General features: G+C 41.9%; 2 protein-coding genes across 7 annotated transcripts in view; one reads left to right on the top strand and one right to left on the bottom strand.

Annotated features, from left to right (window-relative positions):
* The first annotated feature begins 135 nt into the window (after positions 1 to 135).
* On the top strand, positions 136 to 10561 carry WNT2 (Wnt family member 2). Its single transcript, XM_084811903.1, is given in 7 exon segments — positions 136 to 152; positions 2911 to 2957; positions 5274 to 5423; positions 5426 to 5548; positions 6690 to 6734; positions 6737 to 6955; positions 10377 to 10561. Coding segments are annotated over 7 exon segments (786 nt in total).
* A 326-nt stretch (positions 10562 to 10887) lies between these two features.
* The window catches only part of ST7 (suppression of tumorigenicity 7), a 165665-nt gene continuing 159283 nt past the window's right edge, over positions 10888 to 17269 (bottom strand). For 5 of the 6 annotated variants that reach the window (XM_084810820.1, XM_084810815.1, XM_084810817.1 and 2 more), the window contains 2 exons: positions 13757 to 13896; positions 10888 to 11212 (listed from right to left, as the gene is read on the bottom strand). In XM_084810820.1, coding sequence (XP_084666946.1) covers positions 11117 to 11212; positions 13757 to 13896 — 236 coding nt within the window. In that variant the 3' untranslated portion in view covers positions 10888 to 11116. The remainder of the gene's footprint in view (positions 11213 to 13756; positions 13897 to 17269) is intronic. The other variant, XM_084810819.1, reaches the window with a different exon arrangement.

Raw genomic sequence — 17269 nt, 5'->3', positions numbered from 1 at the left:
TGTAATGGCATACAGAAATGGACGTTGGAACTGGGAGAGTGGCATCCCATCTGGAATGGGCCACCTGAAGTGATATGCTTCATTGCTTCCTTCACATTCACATTACCTGATGGCAAAGCTGCATCTTATCACATGATGGCAGTTGATGATCTGTATGACCTCATTGTCATGGGCACAATCTGGCATGACTTAATGAAATAGCACCAAGTTATCACATCTTCATTCAGAGTTTTTCACCCTCGTTGCCTCTGTTGTCCCAATTCCTGTTTTCATTTATTTGATATATACCCTGCCCTTCCACCAAATAGTCTACAAGGTAAATCAAATACAAAATTAAAGCAAAACAGTGATAATATACAAAGTAAAACAGACTGCAAAATATCTCTCTAGAATATAATTTGCCTCAGCAAGCCATTTTTCTCTTGTCTTTGATGTTGATGTGATATTTTAAAAATAAGTTAATTAGTGCATTCAGATCAATCAGATATTCAGATCACTCAATCCCATTGGAAGCCACACATGCATATATATGTCTGTGTGTGTGAGTGTACAAAGAAGTACTTTACCCAATAGAAACATTGAACATTTAACATAATGTTAATTTGGAGAATAAATTTTTTGACGTTAACTCTTTGTGATTACTTGGATTGCTACTGTCTCACATCCCATCAGCACTTATAAAGAGTGCACTCTGAGCATATGCAGAGTACATTAGCCTTACCAATGTGAAACTAACCACCACTGTCCCAACTCTGGGATAAGAAGTTAGGATTTCTAGGGCAGAGGGTATGTTCTGAGTAGTAATGGTACCTCTCGTTTGAGAAATGAAGCATTGCTTTACTTTTTCTCCCCGTCCATGTCTTTCGACATCATTTCATATATTGGTAAAGGGGAAAGAAATTCCAGAACTCACCCAGCCTGCAAGCATTTGCTCCCCACCCCCAGCAAATATTTTGCTTTAAATGAAGAGAAAATCTAGGTCAGGGCAATGGGAATGTATATTTTAATCCCCCCACCCTATCCCCCTTTTAAATGTTCTCCCCAGGCTGAAGCAGATCAGAGACCTCTGTCATTGTCTTGGGAGTGTATCAGTAACTGGCCAGAGGCAACTATAAACTGAAAGTGGATTCATCTCTCCCTCTGATGGCTGCTTTGCTTCATTCCATGGGCTTTCATCTTTTTCTCCTTGCTCTAGGACAGATGTGAAGTGTTGCTAACATGAACTTTGCTTTGGAGCTCTGACTTGCAGCTTTGCTTGTTTGCCTGTGGGGAACTCCAGAACCACTTCCATTGTGAACCACTTCTTCGTGGTGGTAAGTACTTCCATGATTTTTTTTAACATGGACCTTAGAGTTGCTCTTATAATCTGACTTTCAGGGCAATGGGAGAGGGGTAGTGCTGGATGTGTGCTAAATCTCTTTAATGCTAAAGGCTCCCCCCCCCCCCCCAGCTTTTGGGATCAGTTTCAGATCAATCCATGCAACAATTTCAGTGGTGGAGTGCCCTTCTTTCATCTCTTCATCACAAAGTTCCTGACATTTCATCTATGCAGGAAGGGATCCAAATATGTTTACCCAAGAGACTTCGGAAACAGGTGTCTTCCCACAGGCAGCTAAAATGCTCCTTTTTGAACTTCTCTTAACATAATTTGTGCCATGTGCAAATGTATGTTCTGGATAAGGTTGGTTTTACATTTGTATTAGACTGCTTTAAAGAAAAGTCAATTTAAGCCCCCTTGAGTGTGGAAAAACTCCTCAGTGTGATTATTACCCAGGCTAGCAAACTTACATATGCTGCTTTAGCTTCTTTTTGTAATTTGCCTGGCATAATGTGCTTTTTTACATTAGTACGGACACAGCTAATTTCACCTTGATTGAACCCCCCCACGCACACAAAGCTTCCCAACATATTTATTACTCTGTGTAAGTAAAACAGTTATGACATATTTGGTTTATTTTACGTTATTTATTATTTACTCTTCATTTTTCTGTTTTAAAAATAATAAAAGCAGCTTACAATAAAATTGCACATAAACAATAAACACCAATTCAAATTGCATCAATCAATTAAAAATATGATGAAAGAACCTGCTGCAGGAGAAGTTAATATTTTGTGAACCACTCAGAGAGCTTTGGCTATTGGGTAGTATGGAAAATGAAGGAAGGAAGGAAGGAAGGAAGGAAGGAAGGAAGGAAGGAAGGAAGGAAGTTGTGCAAAGGGATTAGTAAGAAAATGAGGCCAATGCCACAAAAAGCAAATTATTGTTTAAAATTGGTTACATATAAAATTCTTCCACCCACACACTGGGCATGATCCAGCCAAAGTTAAGCCCATTTAAAGCCCCATGATTTCAATGGATGGGAATTAAGCTTGTGCGCAACTTTCCCATTAAGATCAGTGGGACTTTAAAAATGCTTAACTTTGGCTGGATCATGCTTTTGATATACATTTAGGGCACAATCCATCAAACATTCTTCTGTATCTAGATTATTTATTTTTAATAGTATATACAGACACGAGAGAGTTAAATCGCATTCCGGTACGAAGATGAGGATGCCCAAATGTACAAGAATCAGAAATGAGCATAACATCTAGAATGATCTCCTGAGCTCTTGACATTTTAAGCTCACAAAGTTGAAGAGCGGAGCCAAGTTGCAAGTAAACTGGTTCTCCCACCCCCTTTCCAATATGGCTCTGCCATACTACAGTCCTTTTGCACTGGCCATTTGCATTGCGTGGTTGCACTGTTACCCTCCCACAGATCTATGGGCTTGGCAGGTTTTTTGCACATCATGTGTGACAATGTGCCACCAGCGCTAGCTGTGGCTGTGCCAGGTCCGTTGACCTGGTTATAACAGAGTGGGCAGCTGAGTGCCAGCACCAGTTCTGCCAGTGCTGATGGAACTGCAGCACTCTGGCCCGGGATAAGAGCCCGTTTGGAAGGGTCCTGCTGTGCAGTGAGTATCCATTGCGTGCACCATCTGCCCATGATATGTGGGCAGGGAGTGGAGTTCTTCTCTCTGTTTGCCTAGCAGCAGCAGCGGAGATGGGGGAAGGCTGGGCTTATCTTGAACAAAAGGATAAATAATACTGGGCTATCTTTCATGGGTGTTGTAAGGATTACTGGGATAATACTTGAGACATGCTTTGAGCCAGTTTTCTAGGTCCTGAGAGATTTTTAAGTTAGGGACTATTCAAAGATACAATGTTCAACCTACTGTCTGAAATGGTACAGTCCAGCAAGAGTTGCAGCACATGATCCTGCCTCCCTGTGACTGTGCAACAAGAGGCTCTCAAATGCCTGGCAAGCCAGCAGTATATCGCTGGTGTAAGCGTATTTGTGCCGTCATGGTGTTTGTGGCTGCCTTCTGTATTTTTAGGAGTAATTGTTTTATTATTTCAGCTTTTAGGTTACTTTTTCTGTTTTAGCTGTGATTGTTTATCTCTCTGAGTCTTTTAGATGGAATTCTGATCAATATAATTAGAATTAATAAAACTTTGCTTGGTGCCTCAGATACTATGCATGCTGGTGTAGAAGAACTCCCCTCTGTGATAGTCACACGAATGAGATTTTCACTCTGTAAATACACAGCTGATTGTGGCTTCCCAGGACATGTACACAGAGTGAAGAAGGCTGATATATAAACATCACACAGCACAAAATTACTTTTATAAGGATTTGGTAGTACGTGAAGCAGGTGTTTCAGAAACCTGTACATGTTGGAGGGCCACATCACTGGAATGTGGCCATAAGCTTCTCACCCGGAAGCACCAGTGTTCCTTTTCTGGATGACTCACATTAAGTGGCTGTTCCTTTTAGATTTCTGCTTTTTTATATGTTTTATGATACAATTTATCAAATCTAAATATTGTTCCATTTAAAACAACTCCAAGATTAAAAAGAAATAAATTTGTCAGCGGTGGAGCTGTCGGTGTTAAAACTGGGAAGGCTTAACATTTTCTTGGCCTTCTATTCTTTGCTGTCTTTGCAACCCCACCTGCTAAAAATAAAGCCATCCAATATTCTTTCTCTCACCCTGGGTCTGACAAAAAGTTTTCTCTTCTTCCAAGAGTAATCCTTAGCAGAGGTGTGTTGCTGTTCTCATCACACCCCTGGGACTGGTTGTGGCCAGCATCCTCAAAGGCAGTGATAGTCTTTCTGTTTTGTATAATCAGGAGGTAACCTCTTGCTATTATAAAAACATGTGTCCTAGCTTAGCACTCCTGTTCCTTCTCTGCAGGTTTAAAAGGTTAAACACAGATTTTGTAGATTTGGGAATACATGTGAAGTGTCTATCTATGTATTATACTAAGAACCATCGAAGGTGGCCACAAATCCTCCCCAAAAGCTTTATGAATATATTTGTTTAGTATCACATGGAATTGTCTGGAGATATTTTATTTATAAGAGAATTTTACTCTGTCTTTCTGGGGCCTATGCGTCACCCAAGGTGGCTTACATCCATTAAAATTACAATCTCAAAACCACAGTATCATTAAAATACAATAGAAGCCGGCATGACACCTAATAACAGTCTTCAAATCAAGCATCTACCTGGCAAGACAAAAGCCTGCCAAAATAGAAAGGTCTTCACTAGCTGGTGGTCAGCAATACGAAAGGAGGCTAGCCAAACCTCTTGGGGCAAGGTATTGGGTGCTGCTGCAGAGAACACCCTCTCTCTAGTCACTGCCAGCCATGCTTCTGCTAGAAGTGGGACACAGAGAAGGGCCTGTTCACTGGTACAGGACCTGTCCACAGGCTGGTAAAAGAGGAGGCAGTTCTTTAGGTATCCTAGTTCCAAGCCATTTAAGGTAATCACCAACACTTTGAATTGTACCGAGAAGCAAATTGGCAACCAGGGCAGGCAATGCAGGATAGGTGTAGTATGGTCTCATGGGCAAGCACCCACATCTGTGCTGCTGCATTTTAGACCAACTGATGTTTCCAAAGACGCTTCAGAGGTAGCCCCAATCTAGATAACTAAGGTATGTATTGTAGCCAGGTCTGACCACCTTAGGAATTGGCCAGCTGGGCATCCAGATGCAAGACTTGAGCAGCCTCAGGCTTGTAAACCTGATTCTTCAAGGAAAGTATCAGCTTCAGTAATTGGGCGATATAGAAATGTAATAAATAAATAAATAAATACCATCCAAAATAGGCTAAATCCATATAACCACCTTTTCAAAACAGATTTTCAGGCGTGCCTCCAATAAAAGTGAAATATACCCACAATACAGCATGGTTAGAACAACCTTTGGTTTTCTTGCTTTAGATAGCTGGGAGTCTGCCTTTGTTTATGCCATTGCATCCACTCAAGTGGTGTTTGCCACCACAAGAGCTTGTAGACAAGGGGAATTAAAGTCCTGTTCTTGTGATCCTTGGAAGAGAGAAACTGACAAGGATGGCACGGGCCATTTTGGCTGGTGTGGTGCAGTGATAATATCAACCATGTCATCTGGTTTGCCAGAGCCTTTATAGATGCTAAAGAACAGAATGGAAAAGATACCAGAGCCCTGATGAATCTTCACGACAACAGAGCTGGTAGAATTTTGGATTTTATTGAGGATTTTATTTTCCAAAAACTGTAAAGTGTCTGGACAGCATTTGCTATAGCCGTATCAATGAGGTTATAATACTGAGGTTTTAGGGAATGCCGATTCTCACTGGCATAACTAAATAATTTGGGACAAAAAATGTAGATAGCATAACCCTTTTACTGGATTGACTTCTCTGGTTGAAAGAGGGTACCAGAGCTGTTGCTGTTTTGCATTCAGAATACCGTGTTTAAACCTCTTCAGGATATAATTATTGGTGGTGGTGGTAGTAGTAGTAGTAGTAGTAATAATAACAACAACAACAACATCAACAATAATAACCACAATATCTGTGTGCACATAAGACGGCTGCATCTTGCACTCTTGGTTTACCAAAGAAGTGTCAGTCCCAGCAATAGTTAGCACAGATGAGTAAACTTGGAAAGCCTTTGACCTTCAGCTGGTAAGTAATTAACCCGCAATTGGGTCACATTCCAATACTATTAAGTTTGTTTCAAAGGAGAAAGAGATGAAAAAAGTGGGGCAGAGGGTAGATGGACTATTTATTTATTATTACATTTATATCCCCTTTTTCCTCTGCAAGGAACCCCAAGCTGGCTTACATGGTCCTTCTCCTTAATTTTATCCTCACAACAACCCTGTGAGGTAGGTTAGGCTGAGAATAAGTGACTGGCCCAAACCCACCCAGTAAGTTTCATGGCCAAGTGGGGAGTAGAACCCAGATCTCCCAAGTCCCAGTCCAGCACTAACCACTACACTATACTGTGGTAAAAAAATATTGAGTCCAGTGTTGCACGTTGGCTTTAAAGATGAATCATGGGTTTTGTGGAAGGGTTGGGGTGATCTGCCACCAAGTGACATAGCCATAGATCAGGGGTGAGCAGCTTGTGACCATACATTTTAGCTTACAACTGAGCAACCCTCACTAGCATAGCCAATAGTGAGGGATCATGGGAGTTGTGGACCAAAACATCTGGAGAGGCAGAAGTTACACACCACTGCCATAAACTCATAATTTCAGGGGTTGTTATACAACTGGGAATGTAGGTTGAATTGAAAAAAAACAAAGAGAAAACCAAAGGAAATGCAGCATTCCCCTGGCCTTACTCAAAGTTCTGCTGATTTTCTTTGGCAGGCTGTGAAGAAGAGGTTTCTGAAATGGGAAGGCAGATGGCATGGAGTGGATCATGTGCTGTAAGGACCTGCTGGCTGGCTACAGCTGATTTTAGAAAAACTGGGGATTATCTCTGGTTTAGATGCAATAGTGCGATTCAGGTGACCATGGAACAAGATGGGATGGGATTCACTGTAGCTAATAGGAGTCTTAAAAAGCCAACCAAGAGTGACTTGGTATACTTTGAAAACTCACCAGATTACTGCATCCAGGACAAAGATGTAGGTAAATGCAGATTGCAACACACATTGTTTAACACAGGTTGGTGAGCTGCTCTTAGGAAATCAGCATCCCATTGAACACTTATTAAATAACTAGCTAAACGCCTGACATTTTGAAGCGGGGAGGAACAAGAACTCCAGTTTCTTCCCCCTTACTCCCCTCTGCTCTCTTGCACCTTGCCCATGCTGCAAGCCCTTTGCTTTCTTCCCTTCCTGACAGGACATGCTGCCACTCTATGGACAATCTAGCCTTGCAGCACCCTTTTGAGAATGATTCCTGCCCCTATCTGGCCTTAGGGGAAAGAAGCAGGCCTTTTCAACCCATACTACATGCACAGGCAGCACTTCTAAGGGACATAGTTTTATGCAGTGTTGGGGAAACACTGGTGGGGCTCAGTGTGTGGGACTCTTCAGAAAGGTTATCTTTGGACCTTCATGGCTACCCTTCCCTTTTAGTTGCAGGGCCATGGGTGTTGTTGAGCACCTGCCAAGGCCTACAGCCCAGCAAGGGGCTGCTGTGTCTCCTCCTCGGTATTGCTGCCTGTTCATTTGCCCTCTCCCAGTGTGCAAATAGTGACAAGAGCAAGGCGAAGAGCACCATTTGACTTGCCCCCTCTTACTGGGCATAGGCATAGACTGGACCCAGAGGGAGAGGGAAGGTGAATGGGCAGTGGTGACAGTGGCAGTGAGGCCCTGCTAACAGCATGTTGCCTGTGGGCCTCCTGAAGTCTGGAGGCAAGACTTCTTACCTGGCACTGTCATGCCTCTAGAAACTAGGACTCTAAATGTATGCAAGACGAAGCCCAGTTGCATCATATCCAATGGCCCCAAAAAGCACAGGTTGTGTTTTCACACAGAAGGCTAAATGCTCATTTTGCATTTCCCACATCTATAATGCAGGTGCAAAAACCTACCTTGGATAGAACGTACATGTGCTTTAAAACTAGCTCTCATGTTTCTTGCCTCAGTTTTCATGTACGCACAAAAATAGTGCAAGAGAGGCTCAGAGGTGCTTTTAACGTCAAACACATGAAAATGTTCTCAGTGAACATGCCGGACTTTGCAAAGCCAATGAGGGAAGGCGGAGCAAACGTCACGAATGGAAAAGTGGGGTGGTCATTTGAGGAATGTGCAGGGTGGAGATGATTCTAGTCCTTGTCTGTAGTTGGACAGTCTGTCTCACCAAACAAGAGGCTTCTTAGTGCTACAAATGAGACCTGAATGTGCAGTGAATTTTCAGTTGTCTGTCTTTGATTCTGATATATGCAGTTGCAGTTCTGTCTTCTTTCTGGTGCTTTTCTTCCAACTTTTCTATCCTGCAACTGATTGTGCTGTAAAAGTGAGTGCCCCCCCCCCCCCAATAGTGTTCTTTTTTGCCTGGAAAAAAAATCAGTTTCCACATTCCTTTGTAGTAAACACAGTGCCATATGTCAGGCTTTGTTTCCTCTTACAAGATGAGGCAGGGTTCTTAGTTTTTTTTCTTCCTTCTCCTGAGAAGCTGTATTATCTTCATTTGTTTGAGAGAGACAAGGCTTTTCAGAGACTGCAGAGTCTGACATGAGCTTTTGCTCATTTCAAGATAGCATGCCAGTAACAAAAAAAGTATACCATTTCCTTTGTATTTTGAAAACATATTTGGTTCAAAGACTACATTTCTGACAACCCACTGTAAATGTTTAATATGAGAATATGCAGTTCAGGTCAGTGAGCGTTTGTAATATAAAAATGCCAACCATCAGAAGGAAGGAGTATGACATGCTTTCTTCTGCCATATTGTTTGTTTGCTTGTTTACTGAAAACATTTTATTTCATTTCATTTCTATACCGCCCAATACCCAAAGCTGTCTGGGCAGTTCATTTTCCCCATCAATTACTAAAATATTATCTAGGTGGTTTACAACGTATAATTAAAACAGTAATGTAAAAATCAGTCATTTAAAACACCATTTTCCAGCAGCACCAAAGTCTTCGAGAGCCAATTACAAACTGATACAAAAACCATTAAAAGTTTGGGAAAATGAGATCCTTTTAAGCTGGTGCCTAAAAGACATCAAGTTTAGTGCCATGCAAACTGGTAAAGGAAAGGAGTTCCATAAATGAGGGGCCACCAAGCGAAGGTCCTGTCCTTCGTTACCATCCATCTCACCTCAAGGTGGAGGCACCCAGAGATGGGCCTCTAATGATGATCTTAATATGGGAGTAGGTGATCTTTCAAATACCCTTGTCCCAGACCATGTAAAGGCTTTAAAGGCTAAAACCAGCACTTTGACTAGTGCTCAGAAACAAACTGGCAGCCAGTTAAGCTCTTCAAGTACTGGCATGCTATGTTTATTTTCAGTTAACCTGTTTATTTGCAGTTATATTCTGGGCCACCTGAAGTGGCACAACCATTTTCATGTTGTTGTTGTTGTCGTCTGGGTGTGAGTTTTTTAAGAGACACAGAAAGACAGAGAGACCCAGTTCGCATGAAATGGCAGCAATTCCTGAGTTGTTTGACCCAGGAGTTTTGGGGATGAGCAGAGCACACAAGTTTCCCCTTTTAAGTAACAGCCCAGAAATGTCCTGTTCCTGGGTTGTTCTGTGACGTGCAAACCTGGAAAATGAGTTCATGAATTGTTCATGAAACAACCCAGGAATTGCTGCCATGATATGTGAATTAGGTCAGAGAGAGAAGGGGGGAAACGGAGAGAGGAAATGGATGCAAACAGGACCAAGGTCCTTAATCTTTAATAGTTATGTAGAAGACATAGTTTTAGTTGATGCAGCTTTTGTCACTCCTGCATGAGAATCTCTTGCATATGTCCAAATTCTGCTATTTAACTGTCAAAGAGTATAAGAACCCTGTCCTCCTTTTCTTCTTCCTTTACAACCCATATATGGTAAAATAAAACAACATAAAAATTGAAGCAAGCCCCATGTTACAGGTGAGTTGCAGGTCTAATCTAGTCTAACTTATTCCCTGCCCAAAGGTAGGGCCCTGCACCTAGTAATTCCTCAGTGATCAGTCTACATGAGGGACGATCAATGCTTTGAGCAAGTTGACCGAAGGGAGTCCATTGTATGCGACAATGCCATTCTAGTGTGCAAAATAATCCATACAGAGCTGCCCTGCAACGCAGGATGGCATTGTCGCTGGTCTACTGAACCAAGGCACAGGCTGGTGTACAGCACTGCAGAGTCAAGTGGAATGCAGGCTGCCACCATGCTAAATCTGAATAATCTTACATGAAGCTTACTTCTTTCTGTTATGTGGCTACACTAATTTAAAACAATGTCATCTGGATCTGCCTGGCTTGTGTACCGTCGTGTCAGTGGGTTGGATCCTAATCATGTATGTAAGGAAAAAAGCTACTAGTGCTGTTCTACAAATGGTTAAGAATTCCCACAATGCTCTTGACACAAAAAGCCCATATCCTGTTGCTTAGAGCTTCCAGATGTTACGTTCATGAAGATACTTATCCATGCACATAGGCTAAAGGAGATGCTTGACACCATTTCCAGGAATCTTTTGGGGGGTTTTGAAAGACCATTAGATCTTTTTCAGCTTGACTGCTTTAAGGGCACAGTGCCTAGTGTTTCTGTTACGAATAGTTTCTGGGCTTTACAGTAGAATATGGCAGCAATGCTATTAACTAATGCAAGTGTAGAAATATTGATCCACTGCCCTAGGTCCAAATACCCCTCATTACTAGCAGGGTCTGTTACTTAGAATCAATGATTCATTAGCACTTCCTCATCGACTTTGGGTCGATGGGTTTAAAGCATAAATGCAGGGGCCCCACGTTTGATTAAAATGTGCTTTTTCCTTCCTGTGCTTTATTTGTTCTAACTTCAATCAATAGCCAGTAGTACTTCCCTGCCCCACCCCACATAATGGAAGCAGGTTGATTGAACTTTAATGCAGGAAATGTAAACAAAAGAGAACAAGACTGAATTGCTGCAATACACAAAAAGTTTATTTTTTTAAAGATTTTTTGTTTTGTTTTTTTGAAAGCAAAATAGAATAGAACCAAACATCAATGTATTTTGTACAACAAAAAATTGATATGATGACAATCCATGAAGAGCTTAGAACGGCTTCCCTTTTAAAAAAAACATGCTTTCTGATAGTCAACAGTAAGTTGGCACAGAAAATGTCATGGCAGTCATTCAGGACTATTTTCCTTCAGATCCTTGTTAGCTGATGCCAGAGACTGGAGGGCAGGATGCTTTCTACTTTTTCCATCACAAAGTTCAAGGGGGCAAAGAGAGTACTAAGGAACTGCAAAGCAAACAGATAGACAAGTAGATCCATCAAGGAGATACATGTAACAATAACACATTGTCCCCTTGCCATAAGCAATATACACATCACACTTCATAGTAAATACTTTTTGAATTTATTGGCCACAATATAAATAGATTTTTAAAGTTGTTTATTGCAGTTTGCAGTGATGTGTCATGCATATCGCATCGCCTACATATCAGTTTATTCCATTAAAAAAAATTTTTTTAATCTAGTTCGTATACAGCTGAAGTTGCAAACATACACTGATGATGCCTTCTTTTCCTACAGCTAGTACACATTAAAGAAAAGTGTCTAGGAGCTACACATCCATTATGAAGTGTAATCAAATATTCTACCTAAGATAGTTCTTATTAAACTTTCTAAGGAGCCCTTGGTCTCTTTTTTATGCTTCATTGGCCTGCTGACTTTGATACTGGCTATCAGTCTTTTTTGTCTTGGATTCTCATTATTTAGATCTTGCTTGTTTTTGCTTTTAGTTTTCTTTTTCTTCCAAGTTTCATTCAAAACTTTTTCTCTCCCACCTTACTGTCTGTCTTTCTCAAATTCTGTTCTTGGTCCTCTTCTTTTATTATCTTTTGGCCTATCATGCCTCTCCTATGTTGATGGCCTTCACTTGTTTCTCTGCCTCTCTCTTTCTTTGATCCTTCACCTTCCTCATTTTGGTCTCTCTGTCACGTCCTTAAAATTTAAACTGGCAAAATCCCATTTCTTGGGTATGACATTTCAGTCATTATTGCCTTATACTGCACTGCAAAAAACATTTCATTGGGGATGTCACAGCAACTAATATGTGAACCAATGAAAGTATGGTATTTTCCAGAATTTATCTTTTCCAGAATTCATCTACACAAACATCAGTGCACCTGTGTAATTACTTTACACTAGGGAAGTTGAACCTCAGGCCCATGGCCACATCCACCCCACCTGGAGTTCCAGTCTGGCTCTCAACAGATCCCCAGATGGGCATGCCCTCTTCCCCTGATCCCACTACTTTCCCCCGACTGCTGATTGTTTGGTGGTTTCCTAGCTTTTGCACGTATTCCCCTCCACCCCCACAAAAAGTTGAAATGTCTCTCCTAAGGCTTAATTACTGACAGTAACAGCGTTAAGCCAAAATACGCTGGTATTTTGGCCCCATCCCTTTTGCCTTTGGTTCCACCCATCACTCGAATGAGGATGTTTCTCTGAAATTGAGTTTGGCCCTTATGTTGAAAGAGGTTCAACACTCCTGCCCTGCAGTAACAGTTTCTGACACACAGTGAGTCAGTATTTTTAAGATATGGAATTCTAAAAATGCTTTTCAACAAGGTTTCTCAAATCAGCTACCAATTGTATTTGGCTAGAGCACAGAACCACTCCCAGAAGGGCTGTAAAAATGGCACACTGGTCTTTGTGAGTGAATTGTGTCTGAGAAGGCAAAGTGAACCATAATAGCAGCATCAGTAAGAGAAGAAAATACATCTTTTAATAGCAGGGCTGCGGAAGAAAGTCCCAGGGGACTGGAGGGGCAACCTCCGAGGGACACATCTGCCTCGCTGGCTGGAGGTTCCCAGTCCCTGCACTAAGTGAACTAAAGTATTCTACACCATGCATACAAGCAAAGGACTAGGTGTGCCTGATCTCGTCTGATCTCAGAAGCTAAGCAGGGTCAGCCCTGGTTAGTACTTCGATGGGAGACTGCCTGGGAATCAGGCTTCCTGCATTGAGCAGGGGGTTGGACTCGATGGTCTTGTAGGCCTCTTCCAACCCCACAATTCTACGTGAAACACACTTCAAAGTGCTCATTTCCTGTAGCACACACTTAAAGAGTGGTAAGTGCTTGTCTGAAATAACCATTTTTTTTTTACTTTTTTGGCAAAGGTGCCTCCTCCCAATGGAGCACTACTGGAAGCAATTTAGTGAAATCTAAAATTAAACCATATGGGAACTGCTTCATAAGTCAATTTTACCAGAAGAGAATGACAGGGAATAATTGTGTAAACTCATCCATTAAAAAAACTGTTCTGAAGGAGTTTGGATTCATTTTCGGAAATACCAATCTACATATTCTAATAATACTTCAAAGTTCACATACAACAAAACCATAAAGTAGGCCAGTACTCTATTCTGCCCATACTACAGATAGGTAGGTGAAGCTGAGAACAGCAGCTTAAGGCTATCTAGTGAGCTTACAGCTGGGGTTGCAAAGATTTCCTGGCTTACTTACCTACCACTCACACTCTTGGCCACTCTACAGTGTTAGATTATAAAATTGCTTTTCCAAGAATTTTTCCTGATCCTGCCTCATGGAGTCAAATTTTATAATAGACTGCATTACAACATATTTTCCTGAACAGGATTTAAACGAAATTATATAGCTGAAATACTCTCAAAGACCTAGCCCTCCATGCTAAGAGTACAGTCATAAAACACTTGATCCTCAGCCCAAGTGTTTCATACAGCCCTATTTATTTAGTCACATACCCCACCCCTCCCTTTGGTCTACCAAAGTAAGGGACTTGAAGAGATACTACTCACAGCTTTTGCAAAGACCCCCATTAGCTCTGGGAACTGATGTGTCAGAAGGGCCAGCATAGCTGTGAAAGAACATAATCCGGCAGTGAAGAGAATAAAGAAAGGAAGTTCTTTCTTGGGGTAAACTGAGACTTCATGAAATGCTGGAAGGAGAATGTAAGGGGAAAAACAGGGTAAACAAAAAAATATCATCTAAAGCTTCAAGCAGTGGTGTTTTTGCTGTTGCAGGTTCTGAGGTTCAGTAAAAATAACCCTGTTCTACACTCCATCTCTTCCTAAGAAAGTTCCTTAAAAAAAAAAAAGTTATCTAAGGACGCAATCTTATGCATGCTAAGACAGAAAAAAAAAGTCCTACAACTCCCAGCATTGCCTAGCCAGCATAGCTGCCTGGGGAATGCAGGGAATTGTAGGACTTTTTTCTATATAAACAAGCATAGGCTTGTGCCCTAAGCCTTTCTCAAAAGAGCATTCTTGAGCTCGACGTTTGCCTCTTTAGCACCCTAATTCATCCTTTTCCTTCCCAGATACATAAGATCTCCTTCATCCACATACTCTGTCTGTTATATAATGTTACGATACCCACACGTGTTGCTAAATCATGAATATAACATGTAATCGGCCCAACACATATGAAAGGGCACACGCTTGATCTGGTTTTCTCAACTGGGCAGGAGGATGGTGATCTGAAAGTGGAGGAATTAACATCTGTCCCTTTGTCATCGTCAGATCACTTCCTGCTGAGGTTTAGACTCCTGGCAGTCTTCCCCCTCTGAAAGGGTGGGGGACCTATTAAAATGGTCCACCCCTGGAGGCTAATGGATTCTGATGGATTCCAGAGGGCTCTGGGGGATTTTCCAGCTGTTATGGCTGGTACGCCCAGGTCACTCTGGAATGCAGAGGTGACTCGGGTGGTTGACATGATCGTGCCCAAGCGCCCTCTCCCTCTGAGCAGAGCCCGGCCAGCTCCTTGGTATACATCTGAGCTGAGGGCAATGAAGCAAGAAGGGAGACGGCTAGAACGCAAGTGGAGGAAAACTCATGCCGAGTCTGACCGAACACAGGTTAGAGCTCATTCGAGCCTACTCTGTGGCAGTGAGGGTGGCAAAGAAACAGTTTTTTTATCCCCCATGCTGTTTAACATCTACATGAAACTGCTGGGGGAGGTTATCCGGAGGTGTGGGCTGAGGTGCCATCAATATGAGGACGACACCCAGCTCTACCTCTCCCATCAAACCCAGGTGAGGCAGTGGCTGTTCTGAATCGGGGCCTGGGCACAGTAATGGACTGGATGAGGGCCAACAAACTGAAACACAATCCAGACAAGACGGAGGTACTGTTAGTGGGTGGTTCATCTGCCCGGCTAGGTGCTATTCAACCTGTTCTGGGGGGGTTGCACTCCCCCTAAAGGATCAGGTTCGTAGTTTGGGGGTGCTCTTGGACCCAGAACTGTCACTTGAGGCACAGGTGAACTCAGTGGCATGGAGCACTTTTTATCCGCTTAGGCTGGTATACCAACTATGTCCTTATCTGGACAGAGATAGCCTAGCTACAACTTCTCATCTGGATTACTGCAATGCATTATACGTGGGGCTGCCTTTGAAAACAGTCTGGAAACTTCAGCTGGTCCAAAATAGGGCAGCAAGATTGTTAAGAGGGACTGGCCAGCAAGCTTATATTAAGCCAGTACTTTTCCAGCTGCACTGGCTGCCAGTCCATTTCTGGGCCCAATTTAAAGTGCTGGTATTAACATTCAAAGCCCTTAACGGCTTGGGGCCAGGTTATCTGAAGGATCGCCTCCTCCCATATGTGCCTGCCTGGACCTTAAGATCATCCTCAGCAGCCCTTCTCCCTGCCGAAGGAAGTGAGGCGGGTGGCTACTAGGAGGAGGGGCTTTTCTCCTGTGGCACCCTGGCTGTGGAATGAGCTCCCTAATGAGGTTCACCTGGCACCTATATTGTATTCCTTCTGGCGCCAGGTGAAGACCTTTTTATTTTCCCAAGCATTTTAGCTTTCTAGAATTTTAGCTTTGCTGCTTTAAATCTGTATTTTAAATCTCTGCATTGCTGCTAGGTTTTATTCTGGTTGTATTGCTATACTGTGGTTTTAATGTTTTATATATTTTATATAGTTTTATTGTGTGCATGTTGGTTGTAATTTTTGTGAACCACCCAGAGAGCTTCGGCTGTTGGGCGGTATAGGGAATGAATGAACCAATCAATCAATCAATCAATAAAAAAAAGGACTTCTCACCATGTCAAAAATATTTTCAACTGTGCCTTAATAGATTTTTTTCATTTAAACATTTTAAAAAATATGTTCTTGTTAGATGTATCTCCTTTGACAGTAATGGAACATTTATTGTTGTTGTTGCATTTATGGCCCTCGAAGCAGCTTATAGTCAATAAAATAAAAAAACAAGCCAAGTCAATTAATAAAATTACACAGCACCCATAATGAAACAGCAGTCAGAAATCACAAAACAAACAGGACATAATTAAACAATACATCTAAGAAGTTGCTTTCTCTCCAATGTATATTCCATCTAACAAAATTCCAAGAAAGGAGTACTGCTTAAAGAGATATCTGGAGTTCAACAACAATGCTGATTGTGAAGGATTCCATTTTCTTTGGCTTTTTCATTTGGCAAGGAGCAAGCTATTATATTAACTCTGTCTGTAACTCTGAATTGCTAATTCCAATCCCTCCTCCCTCCATGCAATAGAAACCCTTAGGGTAAAGCATGCTGAGCTCTTTGTCCAAGATGTGGGGTTATAATTAGGGTGAGCATAAAAAGGTAGAAATAACTCTTTGCCAAGGTTGCTGCGAATTAGGAGTGACTTACCAGGCAAAGTCCGGAAACTTTTTACCATCAATAACATTCTAAAGCATGCTTCATGTGTCCAATTAACACACTTTAATTCCATTTAGTCTTATGTATGTGTCAGACACCAAGTCCACATGTAGTGAGTCTCTTGATACATTTTGGATTTTCTTCCCTGACTTGGGGCTGCTTCACATGTTACAGAAATCTGTACTACATAAACACTCCCAGCTATGAAGGTATGGTGGAGTGATGGGAAGAAGAAGCAGCAGGGGAAAGGACCTTCCTCTCAAAATATCTATATCCAGTTCTCAAAATGGTGTAGGAATGGGAAAGCAGTGTATCTACTCTTTCCCAGGCACCAGCCAATATGTGACCATGATACTTGTACAAACACATTGCAGTTGGATGCACTACTATTTTAGTATAAATTATACTAAATAAATTATTATCATTCAAGTGCTGGGAAAGATGTGATTTCCCTGCAGAGCATCCTTCACAGCAATTGAGTAATGTGCACGGTTTTTCCATTAGAAAGCCTGTTATACATACAAGGAATTGGGCAATCCCCTAAGTTGTATGTGTAACACCAGCTTCAGTTATTTCTAGCTTCTGGGATGGTGGGGTCAGGCAGGCAAAGCAAACACCTTCCTTCCCCCACATCCAAAGGCTGGACACACCCCCAAAGAACCAGC

The sequence above is a fragment of the Heloderma suspectum genome, chromosome 7 (assembly GCF_057233095.1).
Source record: "Heloderma suspectum isolate Gila_16-S chromosome 7, 16-S_ref, whole genome shotgun sequence".
Taxonomy (NCBI): domain Eukaryota; kingdom Metazoa; phylum Chordata; class Lepidosauria; order Squamata; family Helodermatidae; genus Heloderma; species Heloderma suspectum.
The sequence above is the reverse complement of the archived record's forward strand: the minus strand, read 5'-3'. Positions and strand labels throughout refer to the sequence as shown.